General features: G+C 32.3%; 1 protein-coding gene and 1 long non-coding RNA gene across 2 annotated transcripts in view; one reads left to right on the top strand and one right to left on the bottom strand.

Moving 5' to 3' along the window:
• LOC105879341 (uncharacterized) overlaps positions 1 to 11,737 on the top strand; it is a 98,241-nt gene extending 86,504 nt beyond the window's left edge. The window contains exon 3 of the long non-coding RNA XR_001157719.2: positions 11,533 to 11,737. This is a non-coding gene — a long non-coding RNA (uncharacterized LOC105879341). The remainder of the gene's footprint in view (positions 1 to 11,532) is intronic.
• GNAT3 (G protein subunit alpha transducin 3) overlaps positions 1 to 21,808 on the bottom strand; it is a 49,260-nt gene that overhangs the window by 15,383 nt on the left and 12,069 nt on the right. Inside the window, exons 2-4 of the mRNA XM_012779494.2 lie at positions 18,088 to 18,130; positions 12,411 to 12,552; positions 2,012 to 2,169 (exon numbers count right to left, since the gene is read on the bottom strand). Of these exons, the coding sequence (XP_012634948.1) occupies positions 2,012 to 2,169; positions 12,411 to 12,552; positions 18,088 to 18,130 (343 nt within the window). The remainder of the gene's footprint in view (positions 1 to 2,011; positions 2,170 to 12,410; positions 12,553 to 18,087; positions 18,131 to 21,808) is intronic.

The following is a 21,808-nucleotide window of genomic DNA, read 5'->3' as shown; positions in this document are numbered from 1 at the left end:
CTGGCCACAGTCATAAACCATGCAGTTGTAACCAATCTCTCCCCTGCTTGCCACTGTCATGCCCCTTTTCTTTCAGTTTGCTAGAACAGATGGGATTGTTACATTGCCAACTACAGCATTCCTTCCCCTTGCTCTGTTCAGATTCACCTTTTTGTTAGCCTAAACTTGAAGGAGCTCAAGATTTGAGAAAAGATTCTTATTTTCACCAAAAAACAAAGAAAAGGACAAAGAGGAATGTTTGAGACCTAACTCTATATAATGAATATGAAATAGACCTGAAATGTAATATCAATCTGATTAATCTGATTTTATATTTAGTTTTACAGTGTAATTAAGTATTTGAAAAAAATCTGCTCTTAATTTCTGGAAGAAAGTAATGTCCATTCAACAATCTTTTGTTGCAAGCTTTACTTAACTTTCCTATTAAGGAAACCTAAAGGTAGAAAAAAAATTAACATTTTACTTTTTGGTTTTTGTGTGTATGAAACATTTCTGAGACACAGGGGGTTAGAAATCAGCTTTCCTATTGTTATTCTACTGCCCCTGCAAATTAATCTGGGTAGTCAACTATTCCAATTTGGGCAACTTCACAAAATGAATGCATATTGATGCTGCTTAATCGTATTTAACTTAAAGAACAGATAAAAAAAATTTAATACGAATCTATAGTAGGGTAAATAGTCCCAGTGTAAAATGTATTTTAATTATTTAAACAAAGGAAAAAGCTAAATTTAAAGATTAGAGAGTACAATAAAATATTATTTTGTTTGCCCATTTTAATTACATGATTTGTAAATAACTTTCTGCTATCAAAGAGCAAATAACTTGGTAAACACAATGGTAATATAATTGCAAATAAATTACTTTCAGCATCCTAAGGGAAAAATAATGTTTAATCAATATCATGTATCCAAGAGTAAATATTTTAATGACAGCTCACTCTTATCTATCTCTCTAGAACTTTACTAAGCATGTTTTGTGGGAATATTCCATCATTTAGCATCTTACTCATTGTGATTGCCTTTATCAATGATTATTGTAAAAAAGTAATCTTTTACTACACTACAGAGATTCCTTTTACTATTAAAATGTGGTAGACACTGAGAAACTTCTAGCAGTTATTCAAGTTTATGTAATCACAAAATGACACCCATTTGTCAGAGAGATAAGAGTAACTCTTTCCTCCAAAGGCAATGTGCCCACTGGGTTTGGGGGTCTAATGTAAAGATGAATGAGTGATCACAGAAGACTGGTTTTGTTCCCCCTGAATTTATGCACATTCATATACATGGACAGAAATATAAAATAAGTAGATTGTATTTACATACATATGTACACATTTTTGCAGCCTTATAATGGTGGAATAGGTTAAGAACCACTTGCTAAAAGGAAATTTTAAATCACTTTGGTAATGAAATTATAGTGTCACAATCTCCAAATTTCCTTATAGTTAATTAATGTTAACTGGATGATATTAGCAGTGAAACTTATATAATCTTTCTTGAGATTCCAAAAGAGTCGCATACTATAAAAAATGTTTTGGAAATTAATACATTACTTTCTTCTAGAATTTGTATCATGTTAATCAGTCCAATGAGCCAAGGCATGTGTCATTAATAAAATTATTCTAGGAGATGATTTCAGTAGCATGAATATAGGTGAAATGAGTAGTCAAAAACTTCAGTGTGCATGTCACCAGTCTGTTAATGTTGAGTGCTATGCATAGTGGTTAATTCTTTTTCATCAAGGGAACATATTTGCAACATATGTATCTTCTCAAAGAGTTTCAAAATTAGTTATTTAAAATGCTCCCCTAATTATATATTTTTTATGAGTCATTTTTGTCATCCTATTCTTTTTCATTTCTCTTACATTGCTTTTTATTTTACTATAATAAAATGTTAGCCTGTTTACTTTCCTCATTTGTATTCACAAATGCACAGTATGCAGAATCATAATTCTCAATTTTAAATGTTTCAACTGTAATTCCTGTCAAAAGGAATTCACTTACTAAGCAGCTGAATCGTTGAGCTGATATTCAGATGCCCTTTCAAAACAGGCCTGAATTCCTGGATCTTTCCACAGTCGTTTTATTACCTCAGCCAGTTGAGGTGTCATGCCACCGTCTTCCAGGGTATTTGCCATTGCATAAAGTTGTTCTTGGTCTTCCTAGAGCAATGTTTTGGTGAAAAGGATAAAAGCCTGTTATTTGGAATCATGTATGCTGTTTTTCAATAGAGCACTTTAATTTGATGATTTTTATCTTATTCCTTTAGGTAATAATTCCACTGAACATCTTTTCAAAATATATTAAAGTCAGTAGAACTAGTGTTTCTTACAATGAATGGCTGGCTGATGTCCAATTCTCCTTTACAAAAACTATAAAATATTAAATAGAGAAATTATTATATTTTGGCATATCACTGACTTCTTAATATATCAAAAAGGACAACAATACCTTGGAGTATGTTTATTGAGTTTGTAGAGAGTCAAAATGCTAGGGTAAAAGAGTAGTGAATATAATCTAATCTTACTTTTTGTCATCTTTTGATCATAGCTTTGTATTTTTAAAGAAAAAGAAAATGCCAAGTAAAAATTGGAGTAAAAGGAAGAAATATATTCAGTATTATAAAATTGTATTTTTTTAAAAAAATTAATATATATATATTTTTTGGCATCAGGTACCTCTTTGTAATCATATAAATAAGCAATGGTAAATATTCAGATCCACACAAATTTTTTGAATACCCTGTAGGTGCTGTGGATGGCATGCCTCTGGAGCAAGTCAATTCTTATCTCTGGAGATAAGAATTCATTAAGAAAAGTAAAGCAAAGCAAAGCAAGGAAGTATTGTGTTATCCCTGCTATTGGGATGATATTTGAAAGTTGTAAGGAGAGAAGTTTAATGAATAAATACTATAGTCCACAATTTATTTAATACTCAAAACTATTTTTATAACAAAACTTTTTTTTTAAGATTAAAAATTTGAGTTTCAGAGTAATTAAATTGACTATGATAATAGTCCAGGCAAATTTATCGAAGTCTAGGCTCAATGTGTTTGGCAGCCTCTAAAACTAATATTCCTTCTAGCTCATAATTCTTCTAGTGCATGTTACTACTATTACAACAGTTTTCAAGATAGCACATACAATATCTCACATAATCCTCACAAACACAGTGAAATAGACACTATATTTTCTCCATTTTATATGCAAGAGATCTAAAACTCACAAAGGTTAATTTGTGGGACCAGTAAATACAATAAGCATCAGAAAAGGAATCAAACCCAAGCACATTTTGTGCAATGTCAAGCTGCTACTAGTGAATTATATCTAATAAGAACCTGCTTCTCTGATACAATTGAATTTAATGTTATTATCATTTTAAATTGACTACAGGCTTATTTTACTATTTTACCAAAAATATGCTGTTTGTAAGAAAAAGTAAAGGTACATCTCTAATTGTTAAAGACAGACTCTGTTAAGGCTAAAAAAATCTTATTCCATATTTTTTTACAATCAGTTTTTTGTGTTAAAAACAAACTGATCCAATGATCACTGGGCCAATTGTTAAATGGCCGAAATCAATGCTTGACCTCATTTTCTTGCATCAACACAGGAATAAAATTTTAAAATCCTTCTTCTGTATTAGAAGGATGTGAGAGAAAACTGCAAATCCAGTAAAATATGATGGGTCACTTTGCTGGCAGCATCCTATTTGGCTCTTTCCACAATTAAAGTGCCATTTAGAACAAATGGTGCAGTGAAGCAGCTGCTACACAGTTTTATCCCTGAAGGGAAAATATATTATTTGCCTTGTCAGCATCTTTATAAACCAAAGTAACTCTTTTATTTCTTTTAAAACATTCCATTTTTAATTTAAATATACTTTATTTGCATAGGTGTCATGAATGTAGTTTCACTTTAAATGTTACAAAATCTTCCTTATTACCTCTTGAATCCTAGGACCTTGCCCACAGGCAAGTCATCCTATCAGCTTGGTTTTTTCCTCACCAGACCACTTATTTTTATTTTTATTTCTTCTTAATTTTTAATTTTTTTAAATTTCAGAATATGACAGGGGTGCAAACATTTTGGTTGCATAAATTGCTTTTGTACCATTTGAGTCAAAGTTATCTGTGTCCATACCCCAGATAGTGTGCACTGTACACAATAGGTATGAATTTATCCATCCCCTTTTCCACTCTCCCACCTGCTTGACATCCACCTTACTTCCCATATGTGCACATAAGTGTTGATAGATTAGTTCCAATTTAATGGTGAGTACATGTGGCATTAATTTTTCCATTCTTGTGATGCTTCACTTAGAAGAATGATCTCTAGCTCCATCCAGGATAATACAAGAGGTATTAGTTCACCATTTTTTTAATGGCTGAGGAATACTCCATGGTACACATATACCACATTTTATTAATCCACTTATGTATTGATGGGTACTTGGGTTGTTTCCACATCTGTGAATTGTGCTGCTATAAACATTTGAATGCATTTGTGCACATCTGTGAATTGTGCTGCTATAAACATTTGAAAACATTTTTAATAGAGTATCTTTTTTTTCCTTTTGGTAAATACCCAGTAGTGGGATTGCTAGATCAAATGGTAGTTCTACTTTTAGTTTTTGAGGTACCTCCATACTACTTTCTATAAAGGTTATACCAGTTTGCACTTCTACTAGCAGTGTATAAATGTTCCTATCTCTCCATATCCACACCAACATTTGTTGTTTTGAGACTTTTTGATAAAAGCCATTCTCACTGGAGTTAAATGATATCTTATTATGGTTTTGATTTGCAATTCCCTGATGATTAGAGATGTTGAGCAATTTTTCACATGTTTATTAGTCTATCTTCTTTTGAAAAGTTTCTATTCATGTCTTATGTTTAAATTATTGCATGCATGGATAGAGTCCATGGTGATGATTTTCAATTCAGTTTGCACATAATAAGCATAGAAGATACCCTTAAAAAATACTGACAGCAGAACCCCAAACCAAGCAAAATGGTCCCGAATCTGCAATGGTACTTTTTTAAAGCTTCCAGTTACTCAACTGCTTAGCTTGAGTTAACAATTTCTGGCAATATGCAGTTGTTATTTTGTTTAACCACAAATAATATTTTATTGTTTTTGTAAACCAAAATAACACTTCATTGACTATAGTGCGTTGCAATTCCTAATGTCCTTTTGAGGGCTGATGTAATTGACAGAATTAAAATTCATCTTTTTAAAGGCCTACCAATAAAATTTTAATTTTTAAAGAATATGACACAAAATTTAAGAAGTATTATTTAACCAAGGGGACAAAGACCTCTATAGGGAGAACTACAAAAAACTGAGGAAGGAAATGTCAGAGGATGTAAATAAATGGAAAAATACACCATGCTCATGGATTGGCAGAATCAACATTTTAAAATGTCTATACTACCCAAAAAGACTTACGAATTCAATGCAATGCCCCTTAAAATACCAACATCATTTTTTACAGACCTAGAAAAAAATAGTTCTACATTTCAAATGGAACCAGAAAAGACCCCAAATAGTCAAAGCAACATTAAGCAAAAGGAAAAAATTGCGAGGCATCACTTTATTAGACTTCAAGCTATTCTACAAGGCTATAGTGACCAAAACAGCTTAGTATTGGCACAAGAAGAAAGAGATAGACTGATGGATTAGAAGAGAGAACCCATATAAAACCATTTCCATATTACCATCTGATCTTTCACAAAGCAGATAAAAACATACACTGAGAAAAATAATCCCTATTAAAAATGGTGCTGGGGAAGTTGGACAGCCACATGTAGAAGACGGAAACAGGATCCACACCTCTCACCACTAATAAAAATTAATTCACAATGAATAACTTACTCCTAAGGCCTGAAAAAGTAATAATGCTAGAAGATGTTGGAAAAACTCTTATAGATATCAGCCTAGGCAAATAATTTAAGAAACAGACCCCAAAGGCAGTCACAGTGATAACAGAAATAAATAAATTGGACCTGATCAAATTAAAAAGTTTCTGCACAGTCAAGGAAACAATCAATAGAGTGATTAGACAACAGACAGTGTAGGAGAAAATATTTGCATGCTGTATCTCTAGTAAAGGGCTAATAACCAGAATCTATGAAGAACTCAAGCAAATAAGCAAGAAAACATCAAACAACCCCATTAAAAACTTAGCAAAAGACGTGAACAGAAGCTTTTCAAAAGAAGATTGACTAATGGCCAATAAACACTGGCCATTTTTCATTGAACAAAAAATTGTTCAACATCACTAATCACCAGAGAAATGCAAATCAAAGCCACAAGATATCATCTATCTCCAGTGAGAATGGCTTTTATCCAAAAGTCCCCAAACAACAAATGTTGGCATAGATGCAGAGAGAGAAAGGAACACTTATACACTGTTGGTGGGAATGCAAACATTTCTACCTCTGTGGAAAGTAGTATGGGGATACCTCAAAGAACTAAAAGTACACCTACCCTTTGATCCAGCAATCACACTAGTGAGTATTTACCGAAAGGGGGAAATAAAAGACATTTTATAAAAAAGACACTTGCACTCAAATATTTATAGCAGCACAATTCACAATCACAAACATGCAGAAATTACCCAAGTAACCTTTATTACATGAGTTGATTATAACATGTGGTATCTGTATGCCATGGAGTATTACTAACCCATAAAAAATGGTGAACTAATACCTTTTATAACAACCTGGATGTAACTGGAGACCATACTTCTAACTGATGTATCCCAATCATAGAAAAATGAACACCATAATTACTCACTATTAAACTAGAACTAAATGCTCAACACTCATGTGTACATACAGTAGTAAAATTGAACAGAAATCAAGCAGGTGGGACGGGGGTGTAAGGAATGGGTAAATTCACACTTAATTTACACTCATGCAGATGTGTACGATGTACACTATCTGGGAGAGGGACATACTTAAAATTTTGACTCAAGCTATACAAAAGTAATTCATGTAATCAAATTGTTTGTATTCCTATAATATTCAGAAATTTAATAAAAATAGATATGAAAAGTTATTTTCCCCATAGCAGCCAAATTGATCGAAAGTTAACTCCTACTGATTATTTTGCTCTTATCTTTTAAGAACTCTGGTAATTTCCCACCAAACTCAAGATAAAACCCAAATCCTTTATCCCTCATTATGGCTCACCAGGCTTTAGCCACTTCACTTGATTGTACGATTCTAACTCCCATCCTGCCCTCCTTAAGCTTCAAGATGCACTGGACAACTTACTGTTCTTTGAACTCACCAAGTTCCCATTTCAGAGCATTTGAATAGTTGTTCCCTCCATGTCTTTACTGTGGTTCTCTTCCTATTTCATGCATGTCTTTTCCCAATTCTGCCTCCTCCAGGAAGCCTTTTCTGACCACTCTTTCTTCCATTCTTCCATAACTCTCTAACCTTTTACCTGACTTTTTCTTCATAGTAGTTATTACTATTTATATGGTGAATATTTCTTCATTTATTTTGTATCTTTTATATTCAACTATGAGCCCGTGAACTCAAAGTTTTAATTGTTTTGCTCATTTCTACGTTCTTAAGATCAAGAACAGAATCTTACACATAGTACATGTCCATGAAATATTGTTGAATGAATGAATCAATAGGAGAAATATGCTAATTAGCTCAGACATCATGTTCTAAAGAAACTCTAGTGGACGTCCAATAATCTCCCATGTTTTTCTAATAGCACCCTGTGGGTTTGAGTGGCATCCCATAGAAATTTTATTTCCCTATGATATATTTGGTAAAGCTTGGCAATTACAGTGGTTCTGGAATGGTTCATCTCTCAAGGTTGTGTACCTTTAGAAGTATATTGCATATAAAACAAAATATGTATTTTCTCTACAGGTTACTCAGACTTGTCTCATTAATATTAGGGATCTCAGCTGGTCATACAACCTTGACAAACTCATTCTGAAATTTAGAGTCATTTCTCCAAAGATCATGGAAAAAACATCAAGGGAAGAGAAAAATACATAGCCCATCTAGTAATTTTGAGAAATGCTAGTTAAAAATGCCAAGTTTTGTTGCTACTGCATTTTCAGAATCTTTGAGTACTAATATTAGTTGCAACTTTCAAGTTGTTACAGGATGTATGTATCTCAAACCTCTTTGATCACAGAAATTTAATTGTAGGACATCTTGAAGAATCAGTGTTCTTTGGTTCATATCATAGAGTTTACTTTACAGGGTTCTATGTCAAAGATGGTCATGACACTCAAATAATATAGTAAAAAGTGTTATAATTTTTAGCATTTTAAAAATGTCAATATAGTGGATTTTACATGCTCTAAAATAGAATATAATAATATTCAAAAAGAATAGGTGAAAATTTATTAAATATCTTTATTATTTCCCCTTTCCTGTTTTTTTTCAGTTCTACTTTCCTTATAAGTTCTATACTCATGAAATTACAGTTTATCAAATTCTAAACCAAAACAAATAAGAACAAAACCCATCTAGCTGCTTTCCCCTCTAATTATAGATCCTATCTCTCTTTGATCCCTTAAGTACTCCTAGTTCCCCAAAACAGTCTTTAAGTTATTCCTATTTTCTCTACTCATTTCTACACCTATCCCATTGGATTCTGAGTCCACTCTTCTTTTGAAACCTCTTTGATTATATCCCCAGTGATTCCACATTTCTAAGCCCAGTAGATTCTTATCAACATTCTTTCTTCAGGACCTCTCAAGACCTTTCAACCTGAATACTCTCCCTTTGGAACACTTTTCTTTAATTCTGTGATTCCACATACTTCCTATTTTCCTTTTATTGTTCCATCATACTCTCCTCTGAAGTTTTTTCTTTTTTTTTTTTTTTCCTCTTAAATGACTGGCAAATGTTGGCATTTCTAAACACTCTTCCTTAGGCTCTATTCTCCTTAAGATCCTTCTCTCTCTCTTTTTAAATTTAAAAATATTAATAATTAAGGGGGTACAAGTGTTTTTGTTACATAGATATCTTGTGTAATAAGTTAAGTCAAGGCTTTTGGTGTGCCCATCACCAGAATAGTGTTCGTTGTACCTATAGGTAAATTTTTATCCCACACCCACCCTCCCCTCCTTCCCTCTTCTTGGTTTCTCATGTCCTTTATATAGCTTTGTTCCCATGTATACCCATCTCTTAACTGTCACTTATTAGTGAGAACATATAGTGTCTATTCTTGAGATACTTCACTTGGGATAGTGGTCTCTAGGTCACTCCACGTTGTGGCAAATGACATTGTTTCATTCCTTTTTATGGCTGAGTAGTACTCTGTGGTGTGTATATAGTTTTTCTTAATCCACTCATGAATTGAAGCACACATTTTTGCAATTGTGAACTGTGCTGTGATAAACATTCGAATGCAGTTGTATTTTTTAGTACATGACTCATTTCCTTTGGGTAGATACCCAGCAGTGGGATTGCTGGATCAAATGGTAGGTCTACATCAATCTAAGCACTTGACCTCTCTCATCCAGTCCACTTCCTTAGTGTAAATTATATACCAGAGTGTAAAGTTATGCCAATAACACCTAAATTTAGATCTCTGGCCAACGTATCACATTTGCAATTGCTTACATATGTAGATATCCCATAGAATTTACAAACTCAACATATCCCAAGCCAAACTAATTAGTTTAGTTCCACAAATAAGGATCTAGCTTCACATTTAGTTGTGCTGTCTTTTTGAAATAGCAGATGCTTTGCAATTACTTGTTCAAGGTCAGGCTTTCCTCTCCTAATGGCAGATATTGTTCCCATCTGAGACCTCAGTATATTCTGGTATCCAACCAAATATCTTCCATATAAATAACAGTTTAATAAAAAAACAATTTTTTTCAAATGATGTAGGTTATGTAGATTTCAAAACGTAAACTTTGATGATCCTATATTCAAAATGCTATTGAAAAATAATAATATTTACTGCAAATTTACAATCTGCAATAGTATGTGTTATAATGGATTACTTACATTTTTGCTTCCTCTTTTAATAATTATCATTCAATGAGGATAGCACTAACAGTTTTTGAATGAAGAAACTGCAATTTACGTTAAGTAACTTACCCAAACTTACAGAACTAGTGACTAATAAACCTCACATAAATTTTCTATAAGAACTCTCACCCTTTGAATGGCAATCTGTGTGATGATGTGCAAATGGTTATGTAAAAATAATTATACTTGTATAAATAAACATATTAGAAGCTAGTCAGGGCTCTGAAAGCAATACATAGGTAGTGTTTAGCAGTTAATCTGTTGAATAAACAGTTTAAACCAGATAGAGAGTGCATTAATTCTAAAATCAAATACTAAAGCATGTGGTTGAAATGTCTAGAGTTTACATCAGTTGAAATCAGGATATGAACCATGAAGTTCCTGGCAACCATGAGGTTCCGTTATTTGAGAACATAGGTACCCCTGAGAAGTTATGACAATTGCTTACTGGAGCTTAAGTTGCTCTGTTACACCATTCAATATATTGTACTTATTTTTATTTTTAGTAAGCACAATGGCAGCAATGAGTAGAGTTTATTATTTTCACTCCACTTGTATGTCAGATCATTAATACTCTTACCCTCTTACCAGTAGATTTCAGGACTTTAGTGATGACTGGCATCACTGTTTTGCAAACACTGGGCTGTATGAAGCCCATGATATATTTAAATAAGTAGCAATAGGTAAGGTTGTGATTTCCAACTTCTCTGACACAAATACATAGAATATTATATTGCATGTACAAATTTGAACATCACTAAATTATTCTCAAAGGAATTCAGAAGGTACACCTACTTCAGTAACAATTATTGCCTAGAAGAGAAACAATCAAATAAGTATTTCTAATCATTCAATCTTTGCATAGGGAAAAACACTATAATGGGAGCGAAAAGAAGTGAGTTTTGCCCTAAACTCTAGCTACTTAACATAAACAAACTAATCCTCATTGAGTCTTATGTTTCTCATCTTTAAATTAAGAGGGTTATAAGAGGTGGTCTCTTAAGGACCTGTTTAAAGTCCTAGGTTCTCAGGAAAAGCCAGGGACAGAGAGATAACTGAAGTACCTTTTTGATGCCCAAGTCTTAGAACAATAAAGAATGAAAGGATTTTGGAGTTCAGCTCATTCAAATTCCCCTTTTATACATGAGAAGGAAACTGGAGCCAGAGAAGTAGACTGGAGCCAAGTTGTGGGGAGAGTTTGAAACGGAGGGAGAATCAGTAGAACCCCTGACTTTGCTTTACAAACTATCTACCTACAGGCATATTTAGCATTTTGTTGTTCTTTGAAGAAAAGTGATGGGTGGAGAGGGAATTTACCCTTTCCTTTAAAATTAACAGCATGGAAAAACATGGAAAAAGCATTTTTATCCTAATGATTTCCATTGGTCATTTACACGATCTAACTCTAAGCTGGGTGGGTGGGGAGTGCAAATGTCCCTTTGTTCTCTATCGTTATTATATTATTCCTCTCTATTTTTATTGTTCCTATGGCAAGGTATCTAAGAATTACATTGGGAAGAGTTCAGTTGACATCCTCTGGCACTAACCAACTGCCCAGTTGCTCTTGGACAGGACATGTGAAAACAGGTGAGTTTTTCCTGTGGATTGTATTCAGTTACTTTTTTTTGTGCTTGGAGTCAACTATTGTTCTTTGAATAACACTATATGTTTAATTTGCTAACTAAAATAGTTTTATATGTTTGGACATAAACTTTACAAGTATACTTCTAGTGCATTTTAATGTAAAATAATTATATTATAAAATATAAAATAGAGAAAATGAAATTATTTAGATGCTACCTTATAAACAAAACCCTGACTACTTGAATGTATTTAGTATACGAGTATTTTGCTTACCCACACAATTTGAATTCTCTTTTAAAATGTTAACCTTATAAAATAAGCATTTACCTGTTGCCACATAGTCTTTGTAATCTTCATCAAACATAAATTGTAGTGTTATTAGTAAAAGTGTTTTAAAAGTCTCCATGAAATGACTCATAATTAATTGAAAAATAATGTAGAGATATTGCAGATTGGGTTTATGCAATAAACCCTTTTGTATTTAGCAGTCATAAGCAATATTTTTCTTTATTATAGTATATTATTTGATATTAAGTTTGATGTTTAGTAAAACAGTTAATGTTGCATAAAATTATAGCACACAGTGAAAAAGAAAAATTCACTTCAAAGGAAATAAGAAATCTTATACTAAACTGAGTAAATACTCAGTTTAGTAGTATGAAATATAAAAGTCATATTTTAGATTTTTAAACTTTGGTATAGATTAGTACTACAAATTTATTAAGTCCTACCATTTTATGTCTCAAACTCTGTTGTAGAATCTACAACTGTCATTATTTGCATACTTACTGCACTTCCTGGATTTACATAATCGATTCCAAGGGTAGTCATGGCTTTCACAATAGCTAGGATGGACTGCAAGGTATTGCTGTAAACTACTGCCTTGAATTCAATGCATTCTTGCTCACTGTAACCATTTTTATGGATGATCCTATAATGAAAAGATGAAAAGCTTTTGTGAGCTGAATAATTGATTGTAACACTAAAATATATCAACAATACATTGCTTGAATAAAATGGGAGTATATATTCATTAAAAAAGGTCAAAAAATTTTGACAATATGTACATGCTAAATCTGCATAATTTTATGTCTTTGGATTTTTATTATCATTGTAAATTAACAGAATATTTTCTTTCTGGACTACCCATGATAAATATGAAGAGAAATTAGGGTTTGTTCTAAACAAAACACTTTTTACAAAGAATAAGTCATAAGTGTTTACTTAGAAAGCTGCTCCTTTTCAAGAGAAAAATTGCCAGATATCCAGGACAAAGATACAGAGTTCTGAAACTTGGTGTTGTGTTTACAACCTGATGTCTGGAGGAAGTGAAGTCATTTAGTAGAACATTCATGTCTTTCCTATCATTTAAGACACACTGGAAAATAGGAGTGCCTGCTTTCTATTTACAGCATTAACAAAGGCATCTTTTTTTAATACAGGTAATTGCACACTGTTAAATCCCTTGTCACTTTTCCATCTGTGTTCGTGCCACTCTCACGAACAGATCTCAAAAGTTGAAATGCTGAGATATTTACTTGGCTGACCTCAACTCTTCCTTCCACTCATTCAGTCAGAAGTCAAGGTTTTACTAGTACTTTAGGAATAATAGCTTAAAATAGATTTACCTATTAAACGCCAAAATATTTGGGTGTACTAAATAGTTGCATGTACTAATTACACATTTTTGCATCTTTACTGCATGCTATGTTCTTGTTCCTTCCTTTTTTTATTTTTATTTTTTGAGATAGGATCTCACTCTGTTGTCCAAGCTGGATTGCAGTGGCACAATCACAGTCACTACAGCCTCAAACTCATGGGCTCAGGTGATTGTCTTGTTTCAGCCTCTTGAGTAGCTAGGACTACAGGCGGATGCTACCAGGCTCAGCTAATTAAAAAAAATTTTTTTTTAGAGATGGTGTTTCGCTATGTTGCCCAGACTGGTTTGGAACTACTGGGCTCAAGTAATCCTCCTGCCTCAGCCTTCCAAAGTGCTGGGATCACAGGCATGAGCCACTGTACCCAGCCTATTTTTTTTTAATTATTATTTTTGAAGCACCTTGTGCTCATTAGACATCTTTTTGTATGTCATCTTACTAAAGATTTATGTTGTGTCCATACACATAAAGAGGTTAGTATGGGAGGGGAGAGCACAAAGCCCTCTTTAATATCTTTGACAATAATAGAACCTTCAAATACAAGTATTCTGAACTGAAAGGGGTAAAGGCAGAGACTATATTTATTATTTTTAAAATATTTATTGCTATAATTTGATGAATTTCTACTTTAAACATGGCCATGTTTGTTTTGTTGCATTAAATAATTAAATAACTTAAATGAGTAAAAAATAGACAATTAGAAGCCATAGAAAAAATACAGTAAAATGTTTTCATGGATACATCAGGGATAAGTTGATTAAAGAGATACTAGTTCTCTGTCAAAAATTGGAATTGAAAAAACATTTTAATTATTAAATTAAAATGGTTATTATGAGTAAACTTGGGATACTTAGGTTTTTTTCTGACATCCTTTTATCAGAAGATGAGGAAACATTTATGACAAAGCAAAATGATAAAAGCAAACTTTAAAAAGTCCAGTTGAAGTGAGACATTAAACAACATGGTTTTTCTAGGAGCTGCATGAATAAATTTCTGTGAGATAGTGCTCTTCAGCTACAAGTTGGTTTCTAGGTCTGTTTAGATTAATAAGCATTCACTGGGCATTTTCTGTAACATACTGTGTTATGGGCTAAAGAGAATAAATAGATTATACAAGTCCCTTCTTCTCAAAAACATATAGACTAGAGCCTCACTCTACAATGCAGTAGCCACTAGCCAATTGATTAAAATTAAGTAAAATTAAAAATCTAATGTCTCAATCATACTGGTGACATTTCAAAGCGGCTATTAAAGCCACATGTGGACAGTAGCTACCATATTTGAAAGCACAGATAGAAATGTTTCCTAGCATCACACAAAGTTCTACCAAAGAATACTGGGTTACAGTAAGAAGAACATATAAACAAATTTTTGAAGAGTGATAATGTATAGCAACAACATTTGCATGTTGGTAAGATGCACTAGAAAAGAAAAAGTGTAGACTCTATGGAGTGTGGTTAGGTTATCAGGGAAGACTTCTCAGGAGCAGTGATGATGAACTGGTTTTTCAAGGTTACTTATTCCTACATGGTCAAAAGGAAGGAGAACATTCTAGGCAGAAGGATCAGTATGAACAAATAGATGCTTACAATTATCAGGTGTTCAGTATGTACCAAGCACTGTTGTAAGTGCTTTGTATGTCTTCTTATTTCTTACAAAGTCTTCTAAAGTAGGTAAAATTATGGTCTACGTTTTATACATAAGAAATGTAGGCATAGATAAATTACACAACTACCCTCAACTTAGTGTATGGTAGAATTGGGCAACAAACACAATCTGATTTGACAGTTTATGATCTTAGCCACTAAGCTTTACAACCTTCCATAATATGCTTGTCCACAGACTTATAAAAGTTCAGCATTGCTGAAGCAGAAAGTAGGAGGGGAGAAATAATTAGACAGGAAGATGAAGAGACAGGCAAAGGCTAGATTCTGAAGTGTGTTATATGCCATTGGAGGGATCAGTTGGTGGTAGTGGGGATAATGCAATGGAAGGAAGAGTAAAGACATAGAAACTACTGAGGAAGATACTGAATTAATCTAGGCCAGAAATGATGAGGTTTTAGGCTAAGGCTATGGCAATGATGTGTTTGGAGTCAAATTGAGTAGATGTGGTATGACTTGGAGAGAGCATGATGGCTCAGCATAACTACACTGAGATTTATTGCTTTGGTGGCCGGTGTTGCTGTGCTTAATTTTAGGTAAATAAAGGCCAGGTGGAAGATAAATTTTATGTTGTTTATTCCGATTTGGACCTAGCCGTAGAATATAGAGGTACATGTATTTGCCTTCTTTGTTTAGACAAATTGAGTTTGACAGAAATATTCTGTGACAGTCAGCTTGAAGATGCTAGTGGAAACCATTGTCCTTTAGCAATTTTCATTTGATGAAGGTGCAGAGTAAGCAAGAGGATCTAGTGCATGGGGACACAACATTCAGGATGTAGACAAAGGACTGAAAAATAAAGGAGACAGAGTAGGGAAATAACTGGAAAAGAGAGTTCTAGAAGCCAAGGAAAAGTTTTAAGAGAGAAAAGTGGTATCATGTGGAATTAAGTAAAGGACTTAAGAAGACTTCATAAAAAACGGCTATTAGGAGATCATAAGTGGTCTTCATGAGGGCAGTGTCTGTGACATGCCAGAGGCAAAAGTGTGATGGAGATGGCTGAGAAGAGTAAAGGGAAAGTGGAAAGTAAAGAGAGCTAGAGTTAATTATTTTTTATAGAAATTCTACTGACAAAAGGAAGGAGGAATAAGGCAGAACAAGGAGACTTATTCTTTTTAAATAATAAAAGTATTATAATATGCACCCATTGTAGAAAATGTGAAAAGCTTAGCAATATTCACAGCAAAGGTGCTTTGAACTTTAAACCTTGATATTCAAAGCAAATTTCTTTGAATACTGGTATGTGTTCTTCCATTTTTTCAAATGATCTATTTTGTCACAGTTGAGATAAAGATGTTCATGTAATTTGGTATCCTGGTTTTTCAGCAAATACAGTATTTTCTCAATAAAACTTTCTCATATAGATATGATTTATAATGGCTGCATAATGTTGAAACTGAATTAAACATAATTTTGCAACCTATTTGCTTCTGTTTAGTTTTAATTTATGGTACTTTTTTCTATCCCATATTTCATTATTTTAAATATATGAATCTGTACATAAATTTTTATATTTTCTATATGTGAATTATTTTATTTTTCATACTTGCATATTTTACATTATTTTATTATTGAGAATTCTCAGAAATATAGAAGATTTAGAAGATCAATAATTATAATTTTCCCAAGGTACTATGTACATTGAAAAATTATTTCTATAAATTTTCTGTAATATGTAATTTTATATACTAGTAATTAGGATGTAATATAGTAATTAGTAAGTGATATAATTTTACTTTAAGTATTAAGAAATATTCATTTCTTAAAACCTCATTCTTATTGCATAATATTTTAAAATTATTATTTGTTAAGTTACCAAGAGGATAAATAACTCATTATTGATTTAATTTTCTAACTTTATAAGTAATGACATTAAAGTAAAATATATCATTTATCTATCTATTAAAATTTTGTGATTTGTGAACTGTAAATAGTCTTTCCCCATTTTTATATATTGGGCAGCTTATTGTTTTACTTAACAAACTATAAGTCTTTATATATTAAAATAGTCATTTATTTATTATATTTATTATAACTTTTTTCTAGTTTTCTATTTTGGGTTTAATTTTATTTATGGTTTACTATATTTAAAATTTTCAGTTTTATATAGCCAAAAACCTTGTCATTTTTTTTTTTTTTACTTTATTTAAGCTGATAGAGAATGGGAAGAGATTTTAAAAAAAGTAAGACAGGTTTAAGCATGCTTATAACCAAAGAAAAGATCAGGTGGACACTGTGGTAACGTTATAAATAAATGACAGATGACTTAGGTGCAAGGATGGACTTGAGAACTCAAAAGTAGTGTGACCAGGGAACAGGATAAAGAGTCTCTGTTCTTAAGAGACAAGACAATAGGTCAAATATTTGGTTGCAAATAAGTGAGGTTAAAATATTTAGTTGCAGAAGGAACTTACATGATATTATCACATGGAAGGAAAAAAACAGCAGTTTAGAGTAAAACCAATTTCACCATTGACTAGAATCACTCCCTCAAATAGTATGTCCCAAAGAACAAGGTCCTTTAACACATAATTAACAAATAGGCTCAAAATGATTCTTCTTGTTCTGTAGCCACAATTATTCTTCAAAATTCTATAGCAGAGACAGAGCCATAAGGTTTCACCTGTCCACCTCCACTTATCAATCACAGTTTTATCATTTAGACATTACATTCTTGAATTACAGCATTTTTGTGTTCATTATTTCTTTATTAAGGAATTCAGGTCTAGTTGTTTCATTATAAAGAGAAAAAAGTAGAGAAATAAATGCAAAAATATATAAAATTTCATGATAGTAATGATTTTAGATAGGCATTTTATCCCCAGGTAGGCAAAATGCCAATGAAGTTAAAAATATTTCTCCCAAAATTCCAATGGATCATTGATTGACATATTTTGAAATGTTTATAAATTTGTCTTGTTGATAGGTAAAATGTTTTAAAAATGGTAATTACAAAATTACTCATATATTATGTTTTCTGCTATAGAATGGAAGGATATTTGTACAGGAACTGTGACCACTCTGCCAGGACCTATGATTTAGAAAACACTATCAATCGACATTTCCAAAAGCATTTATTTTATGAATGGTCAAATACATGAACTGGTATCCAATATTAAGCATTTGAAATAATTGTGTACCTACTTCATTTGTTTAACGATAGTACTTTTTCCAGATTCTCCTGCTCCTGAAACAAAAAGAAAAGAATGTTATCAACTGACAAAGCAAACTTGTATAGACATTAAACAAAACAAAACCTGACTATCATTTTCTCAAGAGAAATCTTTAACAGATACCTCTTCTATTATATCTTCTAAAGCAAGCATTATATATTATCAGGGAAAAATTATATTTTTGCATCTGAACATAATTTGGGAAGCTATATGTCCTAGCTTTGCAACCCAAGAAAATGGTCCCCAACTTCATAGTCTGTAATCACTCTCATTCTTTCAGAATGTCACTTCATATATCAGATTTGATTAAATAATATAGCAAGATAAAAAAAAAAACCAGTAATAACTTTTTATTTCTAGAATTTTGATTGAATGATGGGCTCTTGTCTCCAGAATCATATTTACCTTGGTATGTGGTACCATTTACCTTGGTATGTGGTACCAAAATTTCTTCTGATTTAACAAAGGAAGGTTGCTAAGACCATTAAGAAATACTAAGGAGCCTGCAGATAAGAATAGAAAGGAGAGTGTCTCAAAGTGGGTTACAGTGACATTCCTGGGGGAGGAGCTTGATGTGGGCAAAGGTGGAGCTGGCAGTAATACCATAGAGAAACCTGTTATATTTATCTGGAACAGCTATTTTAGCTGATGATATACAATGTAAAACTTTATTTTGGTATAAAGTCAATTCTGCAAATATCATGTAGAGGAAGAAAAATGTTTTCTAAAGATAAAACATGAATCTCTTTTTTATTATTTGTCTAAATTTAAGGGGTACAAGTTAAATTTTTTTATATGGATATATTGCTTAGTGGTGAAGTCTGGGTGTATAGTGTATCCATCACCTGAATGATGTACATTATACCCATTAAGTAATTTCTCATCATCCACCTCTCTCTCCCCTCCAGCCTTTCAAGTCTCTAATATCTATCATTCCACACTCTATGTCCAAGTGCACCTGTTATTTAACTCCCTCTTATAGGAGAAAACATGAGATTTTTACTTTCTGTTTCTGAGTTATTTCATTTGAGATAATAGCCTCTAGTTCCATCCAAGTTGCTGCAAAGGACATGACTTCATTCTCTTCTATGGCTTGGTAGTATTCTGATATATATATATATATATATATATATATATATATATATATATATATAAAATTTTCTTTATCCAAGCATTCATTGATAGACACTTAGGTTGATTTCATATCTTTGCTATTATGAATAGTGCTATGATAAATGTAAGAATGTAGGTATCTTTTTGGTATAACAATTTATTTTCCTTTGGGTAGATGCCCAATAGATGGAATTGCTGAATTGAATGGTAGTTCTATTTTTAGTTTTTTGAGAAATCTCCATTCTGTTTTACATAGAGGTTGCACCAATTTACATTCCCACCAGTGGTGCATAAGTACTTTTTTTCTGCATTATTGCCAACATCTGTTATTTTTGTCGTTTTAGTAATAGTCATTCTGACTTGTGTAAGATGATATCTCATTGTGGTTTTAATTTGCTTTTCTCTGATGATTAGTGATGTTGAGCATTTTTTCATATGCTTGTTGGTCACTTGTATGTCTTCTTTTGAAAAATATCTATTTATGTCTTTGCCCACTTTTTAATGAGGTTGTTTTTCTTTGTTATTGTTGAGTTGTTTGAGTTCCTTATAAATTCTGGATATCAGTCTCCTGTCATATGCATAGTTTGCAAATATTTTCTCCATTCTACAGATTGTCTGTTCACTGTGTTGATTATTTTTTTCTGAGCAGAGACTTTTTAGTTTAATTAAGTCCCATTTATCTATTTTTGTTCTCGTCACATGGATTTTGAGGTGTTAATTGTGAATTCTTTGCCTAGACCAATGTCCAGAAGAGTTTTTCCTAAGTTTTCTTCTAATATTTTTATAATTACAGATCTTAATTTAAGTCTTTAATCCATCTTGAGTTGATTTTTTTGTGTATGGTGAGAGAAAGATGTCCTTCTGCATATGGTGATCCAATTTTTCTGAGACCATTTATTGAAAAGGGTATCCTTTCTCCAGTGTATGTTCTCGTTAAATTAGTCAAAGATGATTTAGCTATAGATGTGTGGCTTTATTTCTGGGTCTCTATTCCATTCCATTGACCTATGTGTCTACTTTTATATCAGTGCCATGCAGTTTTGGTGTTACAATCTTGTAGTGTAATTAGAAGTCAGATAATAAGATGCCTTTAGCTTTTGTTGTTGTTGTTATTCAGGATTGCTTTGACTATTTGGGCTCCTTTTTAGTTTTATATAAATTTTGGGATTTATTTTTTTTTCTACTTTTGGAAAATTGATATTGGCATTTTGATAGGAATTACATTGAATATGTATATTGCTTTGGGCAGTATGGTCATTTGAACAATATTAATTCTTCCAATCCATGAGCATAAATGGTTTTACCTTTGTTTGCATCATGTATAGTTTCTTTTATCAGTATTTAGTAGTGTTCCTTGTAGAGGTCTTTTGCCTCCTTGGTTAAATATATTCCTAGGTATTTTATTTGTTTCATAGTTATAGTAAATGTAACTGCCTTCTTGATTTGATTTTCAGCTTGTTTATTATTGATGTATACAAATGCTACTGATTTTTGTATATTGATTTTGTATCCTGAAATGTTACTGAATACATTTGTTAAATCTAGGAGTTTTTTCATGGAGTCTATAGGGTTTTCTAAATATAAGATCATATCATCAACAAACAATCTTTTCCAATTTGGATGTCCTTTATTTTTGTCTTGCCTGATTCTTTTTGCTAGGATTTTCAGTACTATGTTGAACAAGAGTAGTGAAAGTGGGCATTGCTTTCTCATTCCAGTTCTTAGAGGGAACACTTTTAGTTTTTTCCCATTCAGTATGATGTTGGCTGTGGATATGTCACATATGGTTTTTATTATTTTGATGTATGTTCCTTTTACGAATAGCTTGTTTAGAGTTTTTATCATGAAGTGGTGCTAGATTTTATCAAATGCTTTTTCTGTATCTATTGAGATGATCATATGGTTTTTGTTTCTAATTCTGTCTATATGATGAATCACATTTGTTGACTTGTAAATGTAAAACCATACTTGCATCCCTGGTATAAAAACCCTTTGATCATGCTGTATTATCTTTTTGATGTGTTGTTGAATTTGCCAGTATTTTGTTGGGGATTTTATGAAAAATCAGTGGTTATTTCAGGCTATGTCTCAAGGTCTTTTGAGGACATATCTTGAGTCTCCTTTGCCATTAAAGCGTATTTCTTCTGAAAATGAAAAGCAACAAGTACTGAAATAAAGTGTGATGATCTAGGTTTGAGGATTTTCTCTTCCCTGTGTGTGTGTGTATGTGTGTGTGTGTGTAATAGCTTCAGTAAGCTCTCTAACCCCCTCAATTTCCTCACCTATAAACTGAGAATACTTAACTCACAGTATTATTAGAAGGCTCTAATAACATAATAAGCATGAAATTGTTTGTAGATTACAGCACAAAATTAAACATAAAGCAATGTTGTCTGAGAATCTAAGCATCTAAGAAACTTTGAAAAGTTTTGTAAAGACAATATTCTATTGCAGATACCTTACATGTATTCAGCAAATAATGCTGGACCAATTGTATAGATGTATGGAAAAAAAACTCTTGACTCACATCACAACATACCCAAAATTAATTTAAAATGGCTCACAAACTTATATATAAA

The sequence above is a fragment of the Microcebus murinus genome, chromosome 9, assembly GCF_040939455.1.
Source record: "Microcebus murinus isolate Inina chromosome 9, M.murinus_Inina_mat1.0, whole genome shotgun sequence".
Lineage (NCBI taxonomy): Eukaryota > Metazoa > Chordata > Mammalia > Primates > Cheirogaleidae > Microcebus > Microcebus murinus.
Note: the sequence above shows the minus strand (reverse complement) of the source record. Positions and strands in the feature narration are given on the sequence as shown.